The sequence below is a fragment of the Equus asinus genome, chromosome 1 (genome assembly GCF_041296235.1).
Source record: "Equus asinus isolate D_3611 breed Donkey chromosome 1, EquAss-T2T_v2, whole genome shotgun sequence".
Taxonomy (NCBI): Eukaryota; Metazoa; Chordata; class Mammalia; order Perissodactyla; family Equidae; genus Equus; species Equus asinus.
Window position 1 is genome coordinate 37796666 of NC_091790.1, and position 23687 is coordinate 37820352.

At 41.2% G+C, this 23687-nt stretch overlaps 1 protein-coding gene across 4 annotated transcripts in view; it reads right to left on the reverse strand.

Annotated features, from left to right (window-relative positions):
• The window catches only part of PLEKHG1 (pleckstrin homology and RhoGEF domain containing G1), a 223515-nt gene that overhangs the window by 126579 nt on the left and 73249 nt on the right, over window positions 1-23687 (reverse strand). Inside the window, exon 1 of one of the 4 annotated variants that reach the window (XM_014850615.3) lies at window positions 2709-2910. The exons of the other annotated variants lie outside the window; for them this stretch is intronic. Coding sequence (XP_014706101.2) covers window positions 2709-2826 — 118 coding nt within the window. The 5' untranslated portion in view covers window positions 2827-2910. Of the gene's footprint in view, window positions 1-2708; window positions 2911-23687 lie in introns of those variants that run through there. 4 annotated transcript variants of the gene reach the window in all.

Genomic DNA, 23687 nt, shown 5'->3' on the forward strand with positions numbered 1-23687 from the left:
CAAAGATATCCTTCGATGATTTGCGAGGCCTAATCAAGGGCTTTATTTTGCATTCTGCATCCTTTCTCTCACATCACTGCTTTTGAAAATAGTCAAAGCACAATAAGAGGCTGTTTTCAGGATGCTGAATGGTGGGCTGCCCATGTATATAACAAATACATGCATCCTTTATTTGGACAGAACTGGAGGAAACATAGTTACATTTTATATTTAAGGATGAAAACTGTGAATCACCCTATCCACCTTTGCTTCAGTTTCCTTACTCCGGTGAGGTGTAAAAGGGCTTCTTGAAGATGTAGCAGCTTCTGTTTCAGCCTGACTGCTCCCAGTTCCTGAGCCCAGCACTGAGAAAGAATAACCAGGTAGCAGGACCCAGAGCGGCTATGAGTTGGAAAGACTTGTCTCAAGTCACACTGCTTAGCAGCTAGAACATTTCAATTACCCTCAATAAACAACACCGCCAAATATTCACTAAAGGCAGCTTTAGTCCCATGTCTCAGGGAAATATTTATAGATTATGTAAAATATGTCCTTTTGATATTTAGTGATTAAAACAAGTGCAACTATAAATTTTTATGTCAAAAGAAAATATCTGTGCTCCAGAGAATAAAGAACTAAGGCATAAAGATGATCTTCTTTTTTATTTAAGATCTCTTTCCTGGCACTTAAAAGTAAAACCTTAAAAACCATTCATCTGTCCATCTCAGGAGAAATTTGTTGAATAAGTACTCTAGGCCAGGACCTGGACTAGGCATTAGGGACAAAAAAAATTCTTAAAAAGATTAATCTATGGCTCCTGCCTTTAAAGGATTAACTGAAAACAAATACCTTCTTAAGACTCTCTTCCTACTTTAAATAACTTACATATAAAAATACAGGTAGTCTGAAAAATACCCAAAAATACCTTCATGACAAGGTTAGAAATTAAGGTATATTTAAGGGAGGGAGAATAAAACAGAAGAGAATTAAGACACTATCCTGCCAGCCATAGAAAGGAATGAGGCTCTGGTACAACCTATGGATGAATCTAGAAAACATTATGTTAAATGAAATAAGCCAGATACAAAGGGACAAAGACTGTATGACTCTACTTATATGAAATATCTAGAATAGGCAAATTGATGGAGACAGAAAGTAGATTAGAGGTTACGAAAGGTGAGGGCAGGGGAAAATGGGGAGTTATTGCTTAATGGGTACAGAGTTTCTGTGTGGGGTGATGAAGAAGTTTTGGAAAAAGATAGGGATGGTCACACAAAATTCTGAGTGTAATTAGTGCCGCTGAAGTGTACACTTAAAAATGGTTAACAGGACACATTTTATCTTATTTGTATTTTACCACAACTTAAAAAAATGAATATGTAATAAACCAGAACCCACTGAATTGGACCCTTTAAATGGGTGAATTGTATGGCATATAAACTATATCTCAATAAAACTGTTAAAAAACCCACCATCCCTTACATGTTAGCATATTACGTTGTCATCCTGTAAAGCTCTGAATATTGTGAAATAAATGTTCCAGGAGCAGAACTGGGTGACCAATGTTTAAAATACTATGATTCATACTTCTCCCTGAATGCCTAGGTTTTATAAATAATCACGAATCTTTTTGGCAGTTTAGAACACAGGAGCGCCTTCGAGCTTTGGCATATCTGGTTATGTAACTAATTTACTATCTTGCAATGAATACCTATCAAACCGTTTTCAAAATAATCTCTTGGCTTGATCCTTCTTGAGTACACTCAGCCTGAAAAGCATGGCTGGAAAGTACCGTCAGAACAAAACAAATGACAACATTTAGCTTTGACACCTCTCGAGAGCAAGTTACCTATAGATGAGAGCAGGCCAGTATCTAGAAAAATGCCTGGCACATGTTGGCTTTCCATACATATTTGTTGATATGAAAGAACAGTTGCATCTACTGCTTAGGAAACTGTCAGGGCTCTGGGTCAGATAAAAGCATTTTGAGGAGCAGCGGGCCAGCTCAGAAAGCCCCTGGGAGCTGACGATTTCTGGGCTCATCCTTGCTTCCTCTGCTGGCTCTGCGCTTCTCCCACAGGCCAATCATCAGCAAGACCAAAGCATTCCCTTCTAATAAGTACCATTAAGCAGTCCAAGGTCTAGACAAAACAGAATGAGGTCATCAGGTATGGCAGAAAGTATTCCATTTCAATGAAAATTTGTTTCACAAAAGGCCACAGTAACCTCTTGAACGAAGCGAACAGGACAGCTGCATTTCGATCCCTAGTTCTACTGTTGCCTGAAAACAACAGTAACAAAACAGAAAATGAAAATAATTAACGGCGAAACCCAGAAGCTAACTCCTTCTACCGTTTCTCACATCAGAGATAACAAAGTAATATGATTTAGACTAGAATTTGCCGAAAGCTGGTAAACCTTTTCTATCCCATAGTCAGATACAAATAACAGAACAAGGATTACACCTTAAAAGAACAGCTTTTGAAGGAAAAGGTGGGAATAATGATCTTTTACCGTGTGGCTACTGAAGGTACCCATGTCTTTGACTAGGCAAGGAGGAAATAAAGCTCGTGGAAGTGAGTTAGCCATAATTATAATATTCTGAGGGGAAAAAAGCTCTAGATTTGTCAATTCTATTTGAAGGAGGGGAAGAACTTGTAAGCTCATTCTCACCCGCCTGAACCCTTTCAAAAAAGTTATACAGTCACAGCAAAGGGTCACAAACATACCCCGAATCCGAATTCCACCTTGGCTCTGTGGAAGAAGCAGCTTGGATTCGGCCCTTCGAGGAGAGCTTCGATTTCTCCAGCCCCTGACCAGAGCCCCCACCATCGTGGCTGACAGCATGCTCCCCAGGCAGCCGTGGCCCCGCTGGGCGACGCGGAGGGGGAGCCCTGTCAGGCTGCCACCGTCAGAAGAATCATGTCCACCTGGGATGAGGTGCTACACCCAAGGCAGACAGGTCCGGGCGGTTCCACCCGCCCTCGTCCTCCACCCACATTCTCATCCTTTCTTGTTAGCCCTCTCTCAGGAGGCCCAGGGAAAGTCTGAGAGGCAGACGAGAAAAAGCAGACAGCAGCAGAAATAAAAATGACGATATGAAGAGTCAAAAATAGCAGAGGATGGTCAATATCACAGGAGTGCCAATCTCCTTTAGAGAAGAGCTTTTTCTTTTGATTCTACATTTTTCACTTCAAGAAGTCAAGTCTAATTTTTCAACATTTCAAAATGACTGCATGTATGGGAGTGGGCTGGGGCATGTACCTATGTCTCTATTTCTCTTTTCCCAGCCTATTTTACCTCCTAAATTGGAACAGCTTTTGGGCCACTGTTTTTCCAAAGAGAATCATTCTTCTGGATAAACAGGATTTGTTGACAATATATGAAAAGTATTTCTAATGCTCTGAGTGTTCACAAAATTCAGCTTTTGTGGGTGACAAAAGTTAATTAAGGGATTTAATAAAAATTTACAATCATGTAAACTGTCAAAGGTTCTTAAAAATGAATTGATTCCAAGGGCCTAATTCTCTCCTCTCTCCTGCTGAGCTGGCTGGAGTTGCCTCATAGGGAGTAGGTGGGACCTGAGCCTCAGTCATATAGTATATTGCTCACACGTGCCCCCTAATGGTCAGATGCCAGGTGCACATTGGTTAAAGACCAATGATTGCATTAAAGCTAGGGGAGGGGCAAGTGGTAGAAAGTTCTAGAATCCCTTGGTTATCTCTCTATGCAACATTCATTCAGCCTGGGTAGTACTAGGATTGAATTAACTGTAGGTAGCCTGAGAGGTTATGGTGTTATTTACTGTCCTTATGACATTTATAGATTACACAGATGGAATGATCCATACCTGATTTCACTCTTTTTCTCCCTTCTCCAGTTATACTTTATTTAACAAGATTGAAGTTGTTTTTGCAGGAGGCAGGCAAATTCCCCAAATCTCTCCAAATTCATCACTTTTTTTTTAAAGCCTACAGTTTACTAAAAAGTAGCAGTTTTGAGGATACACACTTTACATTTAGTTGAAATTTTCCTCCTTTGCTCATTATTTTGATATTTCCAAAATTTAGAAAAACTTTAGTATCATCGCAGATGGAGGGAAAATAGAAAGGAAGGATGGGAATTTGAAGTGGTACAAAAGTAGGAAGCTGCTGGCTCTACGCCCTCTGCATCCCAACCTCAGGGCGGGGTTCAGGCTCGCATCCAGGCACAGTGTGCCATCATGGGGGGCAGCATTGGCTGAGAGCTTCAAGCCCCATTCCTCCTGGCAGTGTGAAGGAGAGGGGGTTCCCTGTGCCATGGGCAGCTCCTGCCACTGGGCTGAGCTGGGCTCTTATGGGCTTCGCGGAGAGCTGCTCAGGGACAATGCTATCTGCCCTTTAGGGAAAAAGGCAAAGAGGTCTTCAGTGGTCTCTCAGTCCCTGTGACCCTGAGAGTCACAAAGAAAGGCTGAACCTGCCTTCTGCTGGGGACGCTCCCTGTGGGAGTGGGGAGGCATCGGGGGGACAGCAGGGCAGCCAGGCACTCGAGCCTGTGATCTGGTCTCCGCTGGGAGGTGAGGGATTAAGCAGGGGTCTTGAGGATGGTCCAGGGTCACAGTCAGGGGACAGAATCAGGATGCGGGAACACGGTGTATGCCTTTACTTTGAATCATCTCTCTTAGGAACCCTGTGTCCAACTGCAGGAAATTGACTGGACCAGGGATGAGGCATGGCAGAGATTCCAGGAGAATCTGCTGGTCTCTTCTCCACCCTAGACCCCTCGGAATCCCCACATTTCACTTGCATGTGATTTGGTAAGGCAGCTGCTTCCTGTCCCTTCCACCCGACAAAGAATGGCTCCATCTTTCCTTCCGATGTCTCAGGCCCCAGAGACTCAAAGCTCAGGCTTCCCAGCATCAAGCGCTCTGTTGTGCTTAGTTGGCTGGTTGTAGCAGGTGGACGCTCAGTCTCCAAGGTTTTCCCTCCAAGGTTTTCCCAACAGGAAGCAGAGCAATGGCCATGACTGCTGTGGGAAACGTGGTCAGGAAGAGGAAGAAGGGTAATGTCCTGCCTGTGCAGGTCAACCCCACCCTTCCCAATTCATCCACATACACTTCCTCCAGCAGACGCACCATCGGCCGAGCGCACTCTTCCACCAGGACACAAAGGGAAACAGCTTAACCGAGAGCACATAAGGTCATCTCCCCCCAAATCAGTTTATTATAAGACACCCTCCCCCTCCACTCATGAAAAGGGACCCACTGAGGAAGGAAACACACTTTTTCTTTAGACAGGATATCTAGAAAACCAGCATCACGCAGAAGGCTTTTTACAGGCCAACAGGGCTGACAACAAACTTCAGTTCACAGATGTTTGCTTCCGATTTCCTATGGTGACTATGAGTTACCAACTATTCTGTGAATTTCATAAACACAAACACTGCCCCCATTCACCCTTTGGAAAGGGGAGGGCCGAATCGGGCCATTTGCTTCTTCGGAATCTCTTAGGACCTGTCATGGTTCTGGGCACCTGGCAAACGCTGATTGTACAAAGGCATGTCGAGCTGTAATGATGTGGTTGTCAGCTGTTAAAAGGTGCATGAAGCCATCAGAACTAAGTATGACTTCCATCTCTGTAACAAATATGACCTCCTACTCTTACTTCGGGAAGGAGCTGTTGGGGTGGAGGGTGGGGCTGTGTGCGGGGGATTTCCTCTCCACTCCTGATACTTTCTTCCCTCCGGGTGGGGTTCCAGGAGCTCCTGGTCTCTCTTCGACCCCTCGCACAGACTTCGCCAGGAGGCGGGAACCAGGAATCAGGTCGGTGAGTGGAGAAGGGAAAACTGGGCAGGTGTAATCTAGCCCCTCTCTTTGGCTGGTCTGGCAGAGAGCTGCTCACAGGAGGCACATGTGTTGCTCTACTTCTCAATGCCATGAGGGTGACATATGCAAAATCCTCTCCTGTATGGGGAGGGCTGTTGAGAGCATGGAAAAGCTTCTGATTCTGAGTTTAGCATTAGGATGCCCACCTGCCCACAGATATAAGGCACGATCTCCAATGTCAGCTTTATCACTGATGAAGGTAAGAGGTTAGTCTTACTCCTTTGTTTCAAATTCTCAAATTGGTTCAGAATCTGAGTGGGAGGAGAGGGTCTTTACTGCCCATGAGCAGTGGACTGGCTCATGGACGTGGCGTTTGGGGAACAAAATAAGTCCTGAGGACTGATGCTGCTGGAAGATGCCATACTAAGTGTGGGCCATTCATGTTGATTCGGCGATTTACAGCAAACTCTTTTGTGCCACAGTTAGCTTTCACAGGCATGCAGCTGGTGCTTTTGGTGACTTAGTGAGCAGCTTTAAGGCTTCTCCACGTACAACTTTTGCTTTGCCAGCTGATTCAGCTTAGATGACTTTGCCCACAAGTGAGAGGCTCATTCCAGAGTGTCAGACCTCTGAGCATCAGGCCGTCACAAGCAGCACTCAGGTCTCACCCCCTAAGCAGATGGCTGGGAGGCCTCAGCAAATGCAGGTCAGCCCAACACCAGGGGCCATTAGGAGGCAGGCCACCACCGCTTGCCCTTGACCTACACAGGTGCAGCATTTCTGAAGCAGGTGTATTGAGGCAAAGAGTCAACAATAGGAAAAGGAGAGTCTTTGTACGTACAGGCCTTTTAGACATCAAGCATGGAACAATACTGCCAGGCAGCAAACTCTGAATGCACTGCCAAGGAGGCTGTGGCTTCAGATGATTATTGCCAGGCCCATCCAGACAGCTGCTCCGAATTCCATTCTGCATCTGAGGCCAAGAGGAAATTGAGGAGGGGCAAAATTTGGATTTAGGTGGCTCATCCCCAGGTTGGAGAGTCTCCCCAACTACAGGGCCTCAAGTTGACCCTAGAGCTCTTGGTTCTCTCACTCAGGTACCACTGAGACTCTGCTCTGGACTTGGCAATGGTCTTTGGATCAAAGTTTTGCATTTAGGGAATATAGCTGTGCACAGCTACCTGCTCCGGGGGATGGGAAATGAAAACCTGTTTTCTAAATTTGGAGGGCGTGGAGCCATTTCTCTTTGCATAGTTCTCAACATGAAGAACGTGGAGGAAATTCTAGAAAGCTTTTAAAAAAAGAAAATGAAAAGAAATGATGATGCTCTACCATTATTTCTTTCCTCCAAGTGATAACCACAACCCAGGCTAAACTGTTCCGAAGTGGATGCTGCACAGAACTCAACCAGGCATACACTGGCTCCTATCCACCGTATTGACAGTCCTCAGCGCTGTAGTGCTCACACAGGGGGAAAATATCAACACATGCATGGTTTCTGCTAGTATAAATTAATCCCTGAAAACTTACTTGTAAATTCATATAGAATTTGGATTCACTCAGACACAAGCAGATCTTGCTGTCCAGAGATGTTTATTAATCGCCAAAGGTATCTCTTCTCTATCTGCCTACGGGGGGGAAAATGTGCTCCAACCTGCCCATCGAAGAAGACTTTCCTGGATTCTCCCTGTGTCCAATTCCTCCAGCAGCAGCTCTTCTCTTCAAGGGTAAAAATCACAAGTGGGCTATCTGTACTCACCATCTTCATCTCTTCCCCAACTCACTCCAATCTAGTTTTCCCCTCACCTTCCCCAACCGTCAAAACAGCCTTGTAGGATGATGGTGTTTAATCCAAGAGGTATTTATCAGCCTCTTTCTCATATAACTTCTTGGCAGTGTCTGGCACTTGGGGCCTCTCCCTTCTTCTTGAAGCACTGTTTTCTCTTGGGGACCATATTATCTTGGTTTTCCTCCTACTTATAATGACATTCCTTTTCAGTCTTTGCAAGACCATCCAATGACTCATTTCGATCTTTGGCCCAAACATCTGAGCACCAGCCCAGTGTATCCAAGTGACTATTTGATACCTCAAACTTTGAGATTTCACAGGAAACTGAAACGTAATATACCCAAAATGAAACGCGATCTTCCTCCCAAACCTGGTTCTCCTTCAGTGAATGCCACCATTTTCGTGGATATACCAGCCACAAGTTTTGAAGCCATCCTTTCCACCTTCACCCCAGATATTCGAATGCTTACCACCTCCAGTCATTTTTCTTTTTTTGCTTTTTCTCCCCAAAGCCCCCTCCCCCAGGACATAGTTGTATATTTTAGTTGTGGGTCCTTCGAGTTGTGGCATGTGGGACGCCGCCTCAACGTGGTCTGACGAGCGGTGCCATGTCCGCGCCCAGGATCCGAACCAGCAAAACCCTAGGCCGCCAAAGCAGAGTGCGAGAACTTAACCACTCGGCCACCGGGCTGGCCCCTCATTTTTATTTTTAACTCCCTTTCAAAGGTCACTCACTTTTCTCCATCTCTGCCCTGGTCATCTTCAACTGTACTAGTACAATATTCTCTTAAACCTTCCCCGGAGGACTCAGGACTATTACACCACAAACTTTTCAAATTGTAAATCTGATGCCACCTCACCCTTACATCAACTGAAAATTCTTCCATGCCTTTTCAATTCTTTGAGGACAATGAGCAAATCTTTAACCTGTTCTCCAACGCCTCACACGTGCCCGTCCTGCCTCCTTGCTGACTTACTGGCCTTCTCTCTGGGGCCACTCCAGACTCAACACTCTTCTCTAAGTTTTTCCAGGGAGTCATGGTCTCTCCACATTGCTCTTCTGCCATGAACAACCTGCCACCCCAGCTATGGCTAATCGGCCAGATCTCAGTTCAGTCACCACCTCCTCAAGGCAATGCCTATGTTTTTTCTTTCTAGCATTTATAATTTGCAATGAATATTTGGTTTATAGTCATCCCCCCCACTTAGTCTACTCTGTAATATTGACGAAGGTGGGGGGCCATGTGTTTTTGGTCTACAGGAAATCCCAGAGCCCGGAACAGTGCCTGGCACATAGTACATACTCAGTGAATACTTGCTGAATGAATGAAGAATAACTATGGTGCCCTGAGGACTCTGGAATAATTAGTGTGCATGAGATTTCTATCGTGGCTGTGGTAATTTTTTAAAACATGCTATCATTATAATTAGATACTAAGTTCTGTGAAGAAAGCAGCCCATAATTATAAATCGTTCCCATGGGAAAATATGGTCTACTTTATAAAACCTACTTTATTTGATGGATTCTTCAAAGAGAGCATGTGGTCAAAGTAGGCTGCCCATATTTATCTTCTATTTTGATTTAAGAGTCACATAATTGAGAACGATATTAGCTGTGGGTTTTTATATATGGCCTTTGTTATGTTGAGGGACTTTCCTTCTATATGCATTTTATTTAGAGCTTCTATCATAAATGGATGATGTATCTTGTCAAACACTTTCTCTGCATCTATTGAGATGATCATGTGATTTTTAGTATTCATTTTGTTAATGTGGTGTATCACATTGATTGATTTCCGGATATTGAACCATCTCTGCATGCCTGGAATAAATTCCACTTGATCATGGTGTATGATCTTTTTAATGTATTGTTGTATTTGATTTGCTAGTATTCTGTTGAGGATTTTTGCATCAATGTTCATTAGTGATATTGGCGTGCAATTTTTTTTGTTTGTGATGTCCTTGTCTGGTTTTGGAATCAGGGTGATGGTGGCCTCATAGAATGAGTTAGGAAGCTTACCCTCTCTTCAATTTTTTGGAAGAGTTTGAGAAGGATAGGGATTAAATCTTCTTTAAATGTTTGGTAGAATTCACCAGGGAAGCCGTCTGGTCCTGGACTTTTACTTTTTGGGAGGTTTTTGTTTATTGTTTTGATCTCCCTACTGGTGACTGGTTTGATCTCCTTACTGGTGACGGGTCTATTCAAATTCTCTATTTCTTCTTGAATCAGTTTTGGAAGGTTGTATGACTCTAAGAATTTATCCATTTCTTCTAGATTATCCAATTTGTTGGTGTATAGCTTTTCATAGTATTCTCTTATAATCTTTTGTATCTCTGAGGTGTCTGTTGTAATTTCTCCTCTTTCACTTCTGATTTTATTTATTTGAGGCTTCTCTCTTCTTTTCTTGGTGAGTCTAGCTAAAGGTTTGTCAATTTTGTTTATCTTTTGAAAGAACTAGCTCTTGGTTTCATTGGCTTTTTTCTATTTTTTTTTTTTTTAGTCTCTATTTCATTTATTTCTGCTCTGATTTTTATTATTTCCTTCCTTCTACTGACTTTGGGCTTTGTTGGTTATTTTTCCAGTTCTAGGAAAAACTGAAAGCTATCCCTCTAAGAACAGGAAGCAGACAAGGATGCCCACTTTGACCACTCTTATTTAACATAGCATTGCAAGTCTTAACCAGAGCAATCAGGCAAGAAAAAGAAATAAAAGGGATCCAAATTGGAAAGGAAGAAATGGAACTGTCACTATATGCAGATGATGTGATTTTATCTATAGAAGACCCTAAAGAATCCACTAAAAAACTTTTAGAAATAATAAATGAATACAGTAAAGTGGCAGGATACAAAACTAACATACAGGGGCCAGCTCAGTGGTATAGTGGTTAAGTTTGCACGATCCGCTTTGGCAGCCTGGGGTTTGAGGGTTCGGATTCTGGGCACGAACCTAGCCATGCTGTGGCAGTGTCCCACGTACAAAATACGGGAAAATTGCCACAGATGTTAGCTCAGGGACAATCTTCCTTAAGCAAAAAAAGGAAGATTGGCAACAGACATTAGCTTAGGACCAATCTTCCTCACTAAAAATAAATAAATAAACAAAATCAACATACAAAAATCAGTTGTGTTTCCATACACTAGCTACTTTGTTGCTAGTGTATGGAAACACAACTGATAGTAGCAGAAAGAGAAATTAAGAATATAATCCCATTTACAACTGCAACAACAAGAATAAAATACCTAGGAATAAACTTAACCAAAGAGGTGAAAGATCTGTACACCGAGAACTATAAAACATTGTTGAAAGAAATTGAAGAAGACACAAAGAAATGGAAAGATATTCCATGCTCTTGGATTGGAAGAATTAACATAGTTAAAATGTCCATACTTCCTAAGCAATCTACAGATTCAATGCAATCCTGATCAAAGTTCCAACAACATTTTTCACAGAAATAGAACAAAGAATCCTAAAATTTATATGGAACAACGAAAGATCCTGGATAGCCAAAGGAATCCTGAGAAAAAAGAACAAAGCTGGAGGCATCACACTCCCTGATTTCAAAATATACTACAAAGCCATAGTAACCAAAACAGCATGGTACTGGCACAAAAACAGACACACAGATCAATGGAACAGACTCAAGAGCCCAGGAATAAAGCCACATATCTCTGGACAGCTAATTTTCGACAAGGGAGCCAAGAACATACAATGGAGAAAGGAGAGTCTCTTCAATAAATGGTGTTGGGAAAACTAGACAGCCACACGCACAAGAATGAAAGCAGACCATATCATACACCATACAAAAAAAATTAACTCAAAATGGATTAAAGATTTGAATGTGAGACCTGAAACCATGAAACTTCTAAAAGAAAACATAGGCAGTACACTCTTCGACATCTGTCTTAGCAGCATATTTTCAAGTACCATGTCTGATTAGGCAAGGAAAGCAACAGGAAAAATAAACAAATGGGACTACATCAAACTAAAAAGTTTCTGCACAGCAAAGGAAACCATCAACGAAAGGAAAAGACAACCTAACAACTGAGAGAAGATATTTGCAAACCATCTATGAGATAAGGGGTTAATATCCAAAATATACAAAGAACTCATACATCTCAACAACAAAACAACTAATAACCCAATTAAAAAATGGGCAAAAGATCTGAACAGATATTTTTCCAAAGAAGATATACAGATGGCCAACAGGCACATGAAAGGACATTCAACATCATTAACCATCAGGGAAATGCAAATCAAAACTACAATGAGATATCACTTCATTCCTATCAGAATGGCTAAAATTAACAAGACAGGAAATAACAAGTGTTGGAGAGGATGTGGAGAGAAGGGAACCTTCGTACACGGCTGGTGGGAGTGCAAACTGGGGCAGCCACTATGGAAAACAGTATAGAGATTTCTCAAAAAATTGGGAATAGAACTACCATATAATCCAGCTATTCCACGCTGGGTATTTATGCAAAGAACACGAAAACATGATTGTGTAAAGATACTTGCACCCCTATGTTCATTGCAGCGTTATTCACAATAGCCAGGACTTGGAAGCAACCTAGATGCCCCTCAAGGGACGAATGGATAAGGAAGATATGGTACATATACACAATGGAATACTACTCAGCCATAAGAAACGATGAAATCCGGCCATTTGTGACAACACAGACGGACCTTCAGGGTATTATGCCGGGCGAAGTAAGTCAGGGGAGGAAGTCAAATACTGTATGATCTCACTCATAAGTAGAAGATAAAAACCACCACAATCACATAGAGACAGAGATTGGATTGGTGGTTGCCAGAGGGGAAGGGGGAGGGAGGAGGGGGTGCAGAGGCACATGTGAGGTGATGGATTGTAATTAGTCTTTGGGTGGCGAACATAAGAAAAATTTTTTTAAAAAAATGAGTCACATCATCTGTGCCCCCAGAAATTCTATCTTTTATCACCGAACATAGCCAGAAAGCTGAAGAAATTTAACAAATGACTAAACATCTCTCTGCAGCTTAGTATTCATTATAAGATTAAAATCTAGGTGAAATATATTAAAAACTGTTAAACTTGCACTTTATGAAAAACACAGCAACTCAAAGTAAAAGAAGGCAATGGGGCTTCCCATGCCAAACCCTTGACAGACCATAAGAAGGATTCCCACATTTACTTTCTCCTCCACGTCAAAGTAAGGCAAGGCTCCACGGCTGTGCCACCTTCAGTTACAGATGCAATTTAACAAGAATTTAACATACTGATTTTGAAAAAATTATTCATTGATATTTTTGTCCTTTCATTTTTTCAGGGATTTATTATCTATCTTCTCAGAAATGAAAGGTAATGTGTTTAGACTGATTTCCACTTTTCAATGTTTAGTATTTAGAGATATCAGGATTTAAAAACTGCAATATCAATGTTAACCATTATGATAAAACCCAGGTTTTCTAACCATATTTAAAAGGCACCTAGAAATGCTTTGTCTTTACTTTACATACTCAGTCATTCGCTCATGGATGGTTAGAACAGATTCCCAAGAAAACCTCAACCTTTGGCAGTTGGAAATTACCAACTGCTTTAGCAAAACCTTTGTTATTTGAAATTCCACCCTGAAACCTGAACCCCATAAAATCGTACAACTCTTTATTAGATTGGTGCAGAACCTTAAACCAAAGAATGTGCCAACATTTTTCTCTCTTTTTAAAGGACTAAAAAGAGCGGATTAATTACAAGGCGCTGATTGACCTGGATTAGTCGTTATCCCCGTCTGAACAAAATTAATTCCTACCACTTACATCAATTAGATTGGGTCAAGATGGGTAATTCAGGCTGAACCTAATATAAAAACTTGTTTACCAAGGCATCTGAAGTTAATATGGATTATTTCTGCTGTGGAATAATTCTTGTTTATACATGGGGATTTATTAATGGCATAAGGAGGTAGATTTTTCTATGGCCACTTTATAAAACTATTAGGGCTTGTTCAGGCACTGCTGAAATTAGGTTATCATTCAGAACCGTTTGAAATCATCTGACTAGCACAAGTGGGGAAATATATTCATCTTTTTTGACACATTTTGTCTTCAAGTATCAGATATTACTCATACCAACATTTAAGGGGTCACAAATGCTATTTACATTAAAGACAAGGGAAGATGTTGAAAAGACCTTATGAGGCTTCCCTCTTCACTCTTGCTGAAAATACTCGATATCAGACTCTTTAATTAATAACAGTTGGCTAACTGGATTTTCTAGCTAGTGGAGTTTGGGCAATCTCGGAGAGGAGTACCTTTAACCAGGTCACCTCCTTGTAGTGACCTCCCTTCCACCTCCCAATCGTCTAAACCTCTCCCTTGATGCCATTGGAGGCATCTCCCTCACCCCCTTCCTCTCCTGCTGTGGTCGTTGAAGGCTCCAGAATCTGGCAGTCCCAGAAATCTGTTTCTTGTTTCTGCAGACAGCAAGGAAGTAAGCATAGAAATACAATTCTTATACATAATTTTAAATGGTTGTAGCTACTAATACAGTATAAAAGATAGTATTTCCATTAAGCATAGTAGGGATTAAGCAAGCTAATAGGTTTTGCCCAAAGTTAAATGGAAAACAGACTATTCAGACATCAGGCGTCAGAATTTAGCATTTCTAAAGAAGTTAGAAATAGACAGGGTGATATATGAGTTGAGTCCAGAATTAAAAACAGGGATAAATAGGAGTTGGCCAGCCTGGAGTTGCACGATGGGGTGGGAAGCGGGTATAGGCAGCGCCATGTGCAACGACCCATGGTCCCTATTTGGGGGAACCAGAAGCAAAGCAGTAAGGCAGAAACTATGGGGGGGGGGTGTGCGTGTGTGTGGGCAGGTGTTGTAAGAAGGGGGAGAAACAAGAGACAAGACTATCCTGGTAAGCAGGAACCAGGCTACAAAGGAGCTTATATATCTTAACAAAGAGTTTGACTTTCTCTTGAAGCAATGAGAAGATTCTGAAAATCAAGGAGTGCCACGATTTGATCTATGTTTTGAAAAGAAGACTCTCCATGACGCTGGAAAACAGCGGAAGTAAGAATGCAAGTAGGCAGATAACGACTAGCTAGGAAAGAGCTGATGGTAGCCTGGATAATGGCAGCTGAAGTGAGGATGCGCATGGCTGGGGAACTGATTAGACGGGGCGGGGCGGGGTGTGGAGGAGAAGGAGGTGGCGGGGGGCTGGCTAAGGCCTGTGATGTAGGCTCTTGGGGGCCGGTGTGCCATTCACTCACTGGGAGAGGAGTAGAAGAGCAGAGGAGTTTTGGTTGTGGGCTGGTGGGTGACTCAGGAAAATAATGACTTCCCCATCGTTAGACATTTAGGCCACCACTAGTATTTTTTCCCTATTATAATCAATCTTTTGAAAACATTTTTGAACACGCACTATTTTAGTGCCTTTGAATTGCACTAGATACCCCTTCAGATTAGAATTTATCTCCTCCATCTCCACTTCTATAGCTTCTAACACTGCAGTTGCTCAATAAATGCCTGCCTCACGACATCCTTGGGGTAAATTGCCAGGGAGAGCACTGCAGGCTTAAAGAGTCAGACTTTAATAATTCTTATCATATACTGCCAGGTTTTCTCCAAAAAGATCAAATCAATTTACATTGTCAACAAGAATGCATGAGTATATCCCTTTTCCCTAAAACCTTTCCAGTGATGATATTTTGATATTTGATATTTATTCACTTGGTTGGTGTAAAATGTTTTCATTTTAAAATTTATTTAAGTTGAAAATATCTTCAGATTTGGTTTTTTATTTGTTTTCTTTGGGTAAAATAGTTGGCTGTCTCCTTGGACCGCTTATCCAATTCAAGTTGACATTGAACTCAGATTTATATAAACTCATATGTATGTATTATCAAGTCTCTAATTTCTGCTATGCATATTCTCTCATTTTGTTGCTTTCATCCCATTTTAGCTTTAAAAGGTTTTATATTTTATATAAATATGTTTGTGCATCTTTCCCTTTTCAGTATTTTTCCCTTCAACAAAATTTTCTTGACAACTACAATTTTGGTGCTGATATGATGTAGTCTACACAGAAATCAAAATATAATGATGTACACCTGAAATTTATATAATGTTATAAACCAATGCTACCTCAATAAAAAAACAATTAAATAAACAGGAAAAAAGTAAAAACATGCTGCCCTAATTTTCTATTTTGAGACTCTACTAAGACAGTCAATTTGATGTCTCACCTCACTATTGTCAATTTAATAAACTGCACTTTGCTTGATCAACAACAAATTTTTCTCCTTTATAGCTGAAACTGCTACTCCAAATCTATCCTTCTTTTTTTTTTTTTTTTGAGGAAGATTAGCCGTGAGCTAACTACTGCCAATCTTCCTCTTTTTGCTGAGGAAGACTGGCCCTGAGCTAACATCCATGCCCATCATCCTCTATTTTATACGTGGGATGCCGCCACAGCATGGCTTTTGGCAAGTGGTGCCATATCCGCACCCGGGATCCGAAATGGCGAACCCTGGGCTGCTGAGAAGCAAAACGTGTGAACTTAACCACTGTGCCACCGGGCCGGTCCCAAATCTATCCTTCTTTAATTCAATGGAAGTTCATTAAGGTATATACATTTTTTATGGTATGTGGTCTGAATATTAGATATTTTTTCTTTTGCATTTTATCTTGTGGTTAGGAACTGTATCTTTGCTAATTTTTTACTCAATTCATCTATATTTTATAGGCATTGTGTCATGATATTTGTAAGAAATATTTACATAGGTTTATTTTTGCTATTTCATTTTATCGGCTTAGATTTAAAAAATCCTCGTGCTTATTCTTCCACTAAGAAAAAATAAGTTTTATCATTAAAGACAAGAGGCCAAAATAAAACTTCTTAGGAAGGGGGTAAAAGACTCAAGATCCTTAAATATATTAAAAATATGAAAAAGTGAAAGACGAGGCTGCAGGGGTAGGAACGCCCTTCTCGCAACCCCCCACCCCAGCCTGGAAAGCAAGAGAGAAAGAACATGAAAAGGAGCAAGAATGTAGGTGCCCCTCTATGTTCATCAACTAATGAACAGATAAAGAAGATGTGGAATACTATTCAGTCATAAAAAAAGACAAAATAGTGCCATTTGTGACAACATGGATGGACCTTGAGGGTATGATGCTAACCAAAATAAGTCAGATGGAGAAAGAACAAATACTGTATGATTTCACTCATATGTGGAAGATAAACAAACACATACATAAGGAGAAGAGCGTGGTGGTTACCAGAGGGGAAGGGGGTGGGGGGAGAGTGAAAGAGGTAAAGGGACACATATGTATGGTGACGGATGGAAACTAGACAATTGGTGGTGATACAGAAGCCAAAATATAATGATGTACACCTAAAATTTACACAATGTTATAAACCAATGTGACCTCAATAAAATAATTTTTAAAAAAAGAGCAGGGACACAGGAGCGTATGTGAGAAAATGCACCAGAGACAGTGCATGCTCTTTGGTGTCCGACAGATCCGGGTGTGAGTCCTGATTCTGCCATTTAGGAGCTATGTGACCTTAGGCGAGCTCCCAATCGTGTCATGGAGCGTGGACTGAAGGGACAAGAAGGAACACAGGAAGACCAGTCAACAGCTGTCATCACAGGGTGGTACAGCAAGAACGATAAAGTATATGCAGTGCACTCGGCCCGCACTGCCTGCTGGCACATGGCAGCCCCAAAGTGGTGTCCATGCCTATTAAATATTTCTCAGCGAGGCCACTTCATCAATTCATCCGAAAGTTTTGAGTTTACCACTGCATTTTCAAAGAGGAAACAGCTCCCAACTTGTGCGTACCTTTTTTAGGAAATGCATGAGGTGTAACCTGGCATCATGCAATCTGAAATAAAAGTGAACCCCGGGCGCCATAAACGTAGTTCTGCAAAAGCGTGGAACAGCTTGCCCTTGGCCGGCTCTCTGCTCCTCGTCGACGTGGCTCTCCTTCTCACACGAGCTTACATAACCCTCTGGTAGCAAGCTGATTCCAACAAGCCAGGGGGAAGAGAGTCCTCTGAGGTCATTTGTTCTGTCATGATTATTCGAGTAAAACAGCAATTATCCAAATTCCTCAAAAGATGAGACGTTCTGCCTAACTGAACTTTCTGGTCACTTCAGGGTTAACAATAAAACCTTCTTTCAAACCTCGTTAAATTTTTTTTAATTTTTTGTAAACTGGGTCATACAGGGTCCCACCTCTCTAAGTAAGTACGGTGTCCAAACTCTAATCTAACCTTCCTCTGAAGGCTGGGACCCTTGCTCCGCCTCAGGGTCAACTCAGTGAACGGGGAGCATCACACAGAGTCCCTTCTCTCCAGAAGGAAAACCTGGGTTTAATGAAGACTGAGAGGATGACATACTTCAGAACGGTTATCTTTTTCCCTTAAATAAATCCCTTATGCCTAAGTGCCTTGTGTGGGTGGTGGAAAGGGAGGGTTCGATTTTCTTCTAGAAACTGAGTTTAGAAAAAAAATAGTCCACTAAGAACTTTGGCCTATGTAAATATTACTCGACTCCAGGTGTATATAATGCCTAAGTGAAGAGTCCACTGCCCTGAGAAGTGCTCTTAATATATCTCAGCATCTACAGACAGGAAGAACATCCACTTTGTCTACCACACTCCTCATCTACAACACTTAGGGATCCTTCAATGACTAGAAGCGTTGGCGGGTGGTGGTGGTGGGGTGCATTGAATTAGCTATAACTCTGCGGAGGTCACACATTACACAGAATGGTCAAAAATATTGCAGCAGTAGACAGATGCGCATATGCTTACAGATAAAAGGACGTTTTACGAGAATGAAGCTTACCTTGAAAGTGTTTTTGGAACTTGTAGTCATGATGATTTGCCCTTTTAAAGAGGATGCTAAAGGTTAATTTTCCATGGCGTAAGGACTGCAGACCAATGCCAAAATTCTCTTCCCAGACCTAAATTATATAATCCGAAATAGAGCATTCGCACCGCACATCAAATAGTCTCGAATTCTGGCAGACTACGAAAAAAGCCAGTTCCAGTGTTTGAAGTAGACATTTGTTTATATAATGCAACCAACCCTGGCTGCCAAACACAATAATTAAATGCTTTAACAAGTGAGAAATCTTGCCAGAATATGTAATTTGAGGGGGAAAATAAGCAGAGAGTTGATATGTAGCAGAAAATGCTGAATTATTTATTTCACGCAACTCAGAAGCCCACACTCATGCCGTGGTTCTACCTGCAGAAATACTAAAAGAAAATGGGGAGCATCAGAAGAAGCTAGTTATTTTATTTAAATCTTATCTTCCTTTTTATGTATCAACACTACTGTTTCTTGCCACCCAAATGCGCAACATGAGGACGTCTCTTCCTTTTTGTTAAAAAATTATCTGTGTGGAAATGAAATTAAACATCTACAAAGCAACAATAAATAATCATATTTTTCTCTTTTCATTCTTTAAATTATCAACTAACAATTTACCCAGTTTTCACCGTGCCTGTGTTTCTCTCCTGGAGAGGAAAAGAGTATGATTTTTTTGTCTATGATAATGGAATGCTTGTACTCCATTTACTTCTGTAAAAAAGTGGAGTGTTATACTTACTCATCTTTAAAAATTCCTTCTAATTTTAAAGCCTTTGATGCGATTTTCTGTTATAACATTCAAAGGAAAAAAATCATAGTATACTAACAAATAGCAGAAGATATTATGCATCAATGCTTTACGATTATTTAAAACAATAATGGAAAACATTTCTCAAATATGTCATATATTATAAGCAATTTAATGTATATATGATACATAAACAATTTAATATGTATAGTCATATATTAAATAGTTAATACTAATTATATTACACGTGTCAAAGCAATAAAGACTCAAAATTCTTTGTATTCTTTTATTTCACCTAAATGCTACTATGTGTGAAATACGGCATCAATTTAATATAGGCTTATAGTCACAATGAGCAACCAATTAGATCTTTTCAAAGCGTTCAACTTCTAAGACAACTGTAAAAGCATCCTTAATTTTGATGGTCCCTCATCTCCATGATCAAACAATATAAATGCCCGCTGGCTTCCCCCAGGAACTTGAAGGAACAAAGAGGAGAGGAGAGGAGAGGAGGCAGCAGCAGTTTCCAGAATTTGCAGAGTGCTGCAAAGCACCTCACAACATTAATTTATTCACGTGGCCATCTGTGGACTCAGGCTCTAGTTTTCTCCCTAGCATAGAAAGAACCCAGGCAGAGGGAATCCTGGGAATTATTGGGATGAAGACTTCTGGTTTCATCCTCCCTTTCATCACCCAGTAGCGGTTCCTTGACAACATCTGCACATCTTTTGCATGTCCTACAGGGTAATTTCTTTGGAATCAGGATCTCCTGGTCCAAGCGACGATTAGCTCTTGCTTAGCCTCCTGCACACAGCTCCTAACTGGTTACCCTTTTTTCACTCTTATCTGCAATTCATTCTCCACCCAAGAACTAATGTGAATCTTCAAGAAGCTAAACTGGGTTACGTCACTCCCCTGCTTAGAACCTGTAACTATATCCTCATTGCATTTAGAATAAAAGTCAAACTCCCTAACACGGCCTGCAAGGCCATGCAGGATGTAGGCCTCACCTATGCCTCCCGCCCCATCTCACTGTCCCATTCGTCCGTCTCTCTCTAGCCTCTGCCTCGCTGGCTTACATTCCATCATGTCCCAACTTCAGACAGGCTTTCCCCAACCTCCTCCTGCCAACGCAAGTCTGCTCTCTTGGGAGCCCTCTGTTCTCTTCATTCATAGCACTCACTGAGATTTGTAATTACACACTTATGATGGTTTTAAAATGATTTTTCAGCTCCACTAGACTCTAAGTTCCCTGGGAGTGTCACTTCTATTTTAACCACTATATCCTTGGCACCTGCTCCAGTGCCTGGCGTCTGGAACCTTCCATAGGTGTTGGCTGCGTGAAAAGTAGAGCAAGTGAGGAGCGGGAGGACTTCTGACTTGACCGATGCCTTGACCCTCCTGGGCTTTGGTTCCTTCTTACCCATAATGGCTCTGCCCTTCCCTCTTTAAAGGAACACTTTTTAGGATGGAGGAAAAAGAAGCAACAAGAGAGTTATAACATTATGCCATTTGCCTCAGCCAAATGAACTACTATTTGGGATTAACCACCAACAGGCCCTTTAGCTATGAGTGCTTATAGGGTGCTCCCATCATTCCTAGGATAGTTAGTAAACCCAAAAGTTTGCTGAATGAGCATAACAATGCAAAAAAAGCTTATAACCATTAGCTCTAGGGCTGACATGTTGCACAACTCCAGGGGCCCTGTTCAGAGAGAGGTTCGTGGGATGGGTGTGCAGAGTAGGTCTTTGTAGCCACAGGTGGTGGACCTGCTCAGCTCCTCAATGTCCCCATTCTAGATTATTCTTCCAGCTCTATGCTCTGCTCCTAGGTTTGCTCTTTGTCAGAAACCCAACACTTACCTTATGCATGTATTTAAAAATATGATTAAACGGATCACATTCCTTATAAAGTCAATGAAATAAAAATCAGTGAGGGGCTATGAAGAGAGAATCTACTTAAGTCAATTTTTTATTAGAAAAACACCCTCCAACATCACTGATTTTTGAAAATTGATTGCTCATTGTTTATTTACTTTGAAAACATAAGCACATGTGAAAAAAAACTATACAAAATGTTTTTCTTCTTGATTATTTTTCTTGATCTTTCTATCAAAATCCATGGGGTTTATGAAGAAAAATAAACATCTATTTCATTGAGGGAGCAGGGATAAAAATTAATAAAGCCACTGCTTTCCTTAAATACAAAAATTCCTTAGTAATCCCAGGAATGGTTTCAAAAGGAAATTAGAAATACATTTTAAGGTCAAAATCTGGGTTAGTGCAATGTCAACGTGAACAACACCTTTGGTTAGAACCCGACTGAGTGTAAGAATCTTTCTTTACAATTGCTGCACAAGAATCCGCTAAAAGGATCTAAATAAGCAGTTCAAGTGAGTTTGACATCAAGTAGTTTTAAGTAAAGATTTACTCAGAAGAGCATCTCATGATCTTATATGTTAGCTAAAGAGTTAATTCTCCCCTTAGACTGAAGCCTTATGGGTTCAAGCAGAAGTAATTGCAAGGGAGTCCAGCATAAAACTAGGTCACAGAACATCCTCTGAGGGATCCCAAATGCCATCTTAGAAGCCTCTTCAACACCACCCCGACAGGCAAAAGTCACCTTTTCTTTCTCTTTGCTTCTACTCATTTTGTGCAATAAAGACCCATCCCAGCTCTCTACAATTACGAGCCTTAAAAGGCTTTCTTCTCCTTCTATTTGAGGGCTAGCGCTATGTCAGAAATCTCCTTTTGTCTCTTCTGAATCCACAGTGTAACTGTGCAAATGTTTGAGTTAAAAAAGTGAACGCTGGTATTTACAATGATCTTATTCCAGCCATCCCATGAAACTAGGTGGGGGAGAAACGGTGCCCTGAGATGAAGGCTTAAGTCAAAATGTTTAAAAATAAATTAGGATTAACAATTGCTTTGAGTCATCACTACCATAAAATAAAAAGATTACTGCCAGATGTGTGAAATATATCGGTCGCAATAATTTGGCTCCCATCTTATTTACATGTAAGGTCCTATGAGACATTCTGTTTTGCATTACTTTGTACAAAGGAGGGGGATTGGAGAAACTATGCATTTTGTATCATCAGAAGACGAAAATATTTTTTCAAGGAACAAATCAAAATTTAAAGAAGTGAAAGGAACACAGATTTTTAAACCTTTTTCATAGTCTTCCCCAAAAAGAATCAACTCATTTTTCCTGATTACATATAAAGCATCTGCCTTTAGAGTCCTTTGTGCAAGCATTCCAGGTCGGCCCTGATTAGGGAGACTGAGCCCCAGCTGACTGGAATGCTGAACTCTCACTTGGCCATGAGCCAGCAAGACTCCATGGAAACCGGTGAGACCCAACAGATCCGAGAAGAGTTCGGCACTCAAGAATTGCCTCGAACCACCCAATATTAGAAACTAAGCTCAATACGGTACAATTTCTCAAAAGGACCATTACATTTTACTGTAGAACTCAAAATATCCCCCCAAATCGAGAAATTTACAAAGAGAACTGTTGGCTCTCAAAGAAAACCATAATTCTTTCTTGGGAACTCGACTACAGGGAGTTAAAAATATTTGAGGCAGCCATGGAGAGCCAAATCGTTTTGCACTTGGTCTAGAAGGTGTCCTGGTTGTTTAATGCTCCCATGACAATTTTTTGGCTTGTTTTTAGAAGAGTTGCAAGCAGGGCAGCTGATGCGTTCTGTCCTGTCTCAGCGGGTACAGACAGCGTTGAGGTTCTCGTTCAGTCCACGTGTAGGCAGGACACAGCAACACACGGGCACAAGGAGCCTTTCCTAATTCACAGGAAAGCTCTCACACCCAACAGCACCCAGCCTAAAAAACCCAGCAAGCAGACTTTCAGCATCAATCTTCACGTATTCCTGCAGAGACTTATTTGTATGTAAATATGGTAGCCACTCTTGCATGCAAGTCTATCTTCAACTACTCGTGCTCTTCCTGCCTCTTTAGCCACACATCTCACAAACAGACCAGAGGGAAACCTTTCATACCTGTGGACGGACCAAGAAATCTTTGCAAGGAGCAAGTAGCACTGGACGACAAGACAGTATTTTCACTTGCTATTGTTCCTGGATTTGATATCACCTTTAGTTCCAAAGGACGGTCAATTCCACTTTTCACAGTTTCATTTTTTCCATACTTTTGAATTCATTTCTCTAAAAGTTCCTGAGCAGCACCGAGGCTGTGTCAGGAAGACCATGTGATCTCAGGTACTTTTAATGCAGGAAAATATTTCTGCGTGAATTACTAAAATATTGTTTAGGCACAACTGTTGCAAATAGGAAAAACAAGACAGCTATGAAGAAGGAAAATTAATTACACCATGGGAGGCTGTCCCTGGATGGTGTGCTTCAAACTACTCTTTTCCCAAACACTTTAACGTGAGATCCTGTGTAACAAACAGAATTCATTTTTCTTTGTCCATCCTGCCCAAACCTCATTTTACTGTCATCTTAAGACAACATAAGGCCGTCTCTT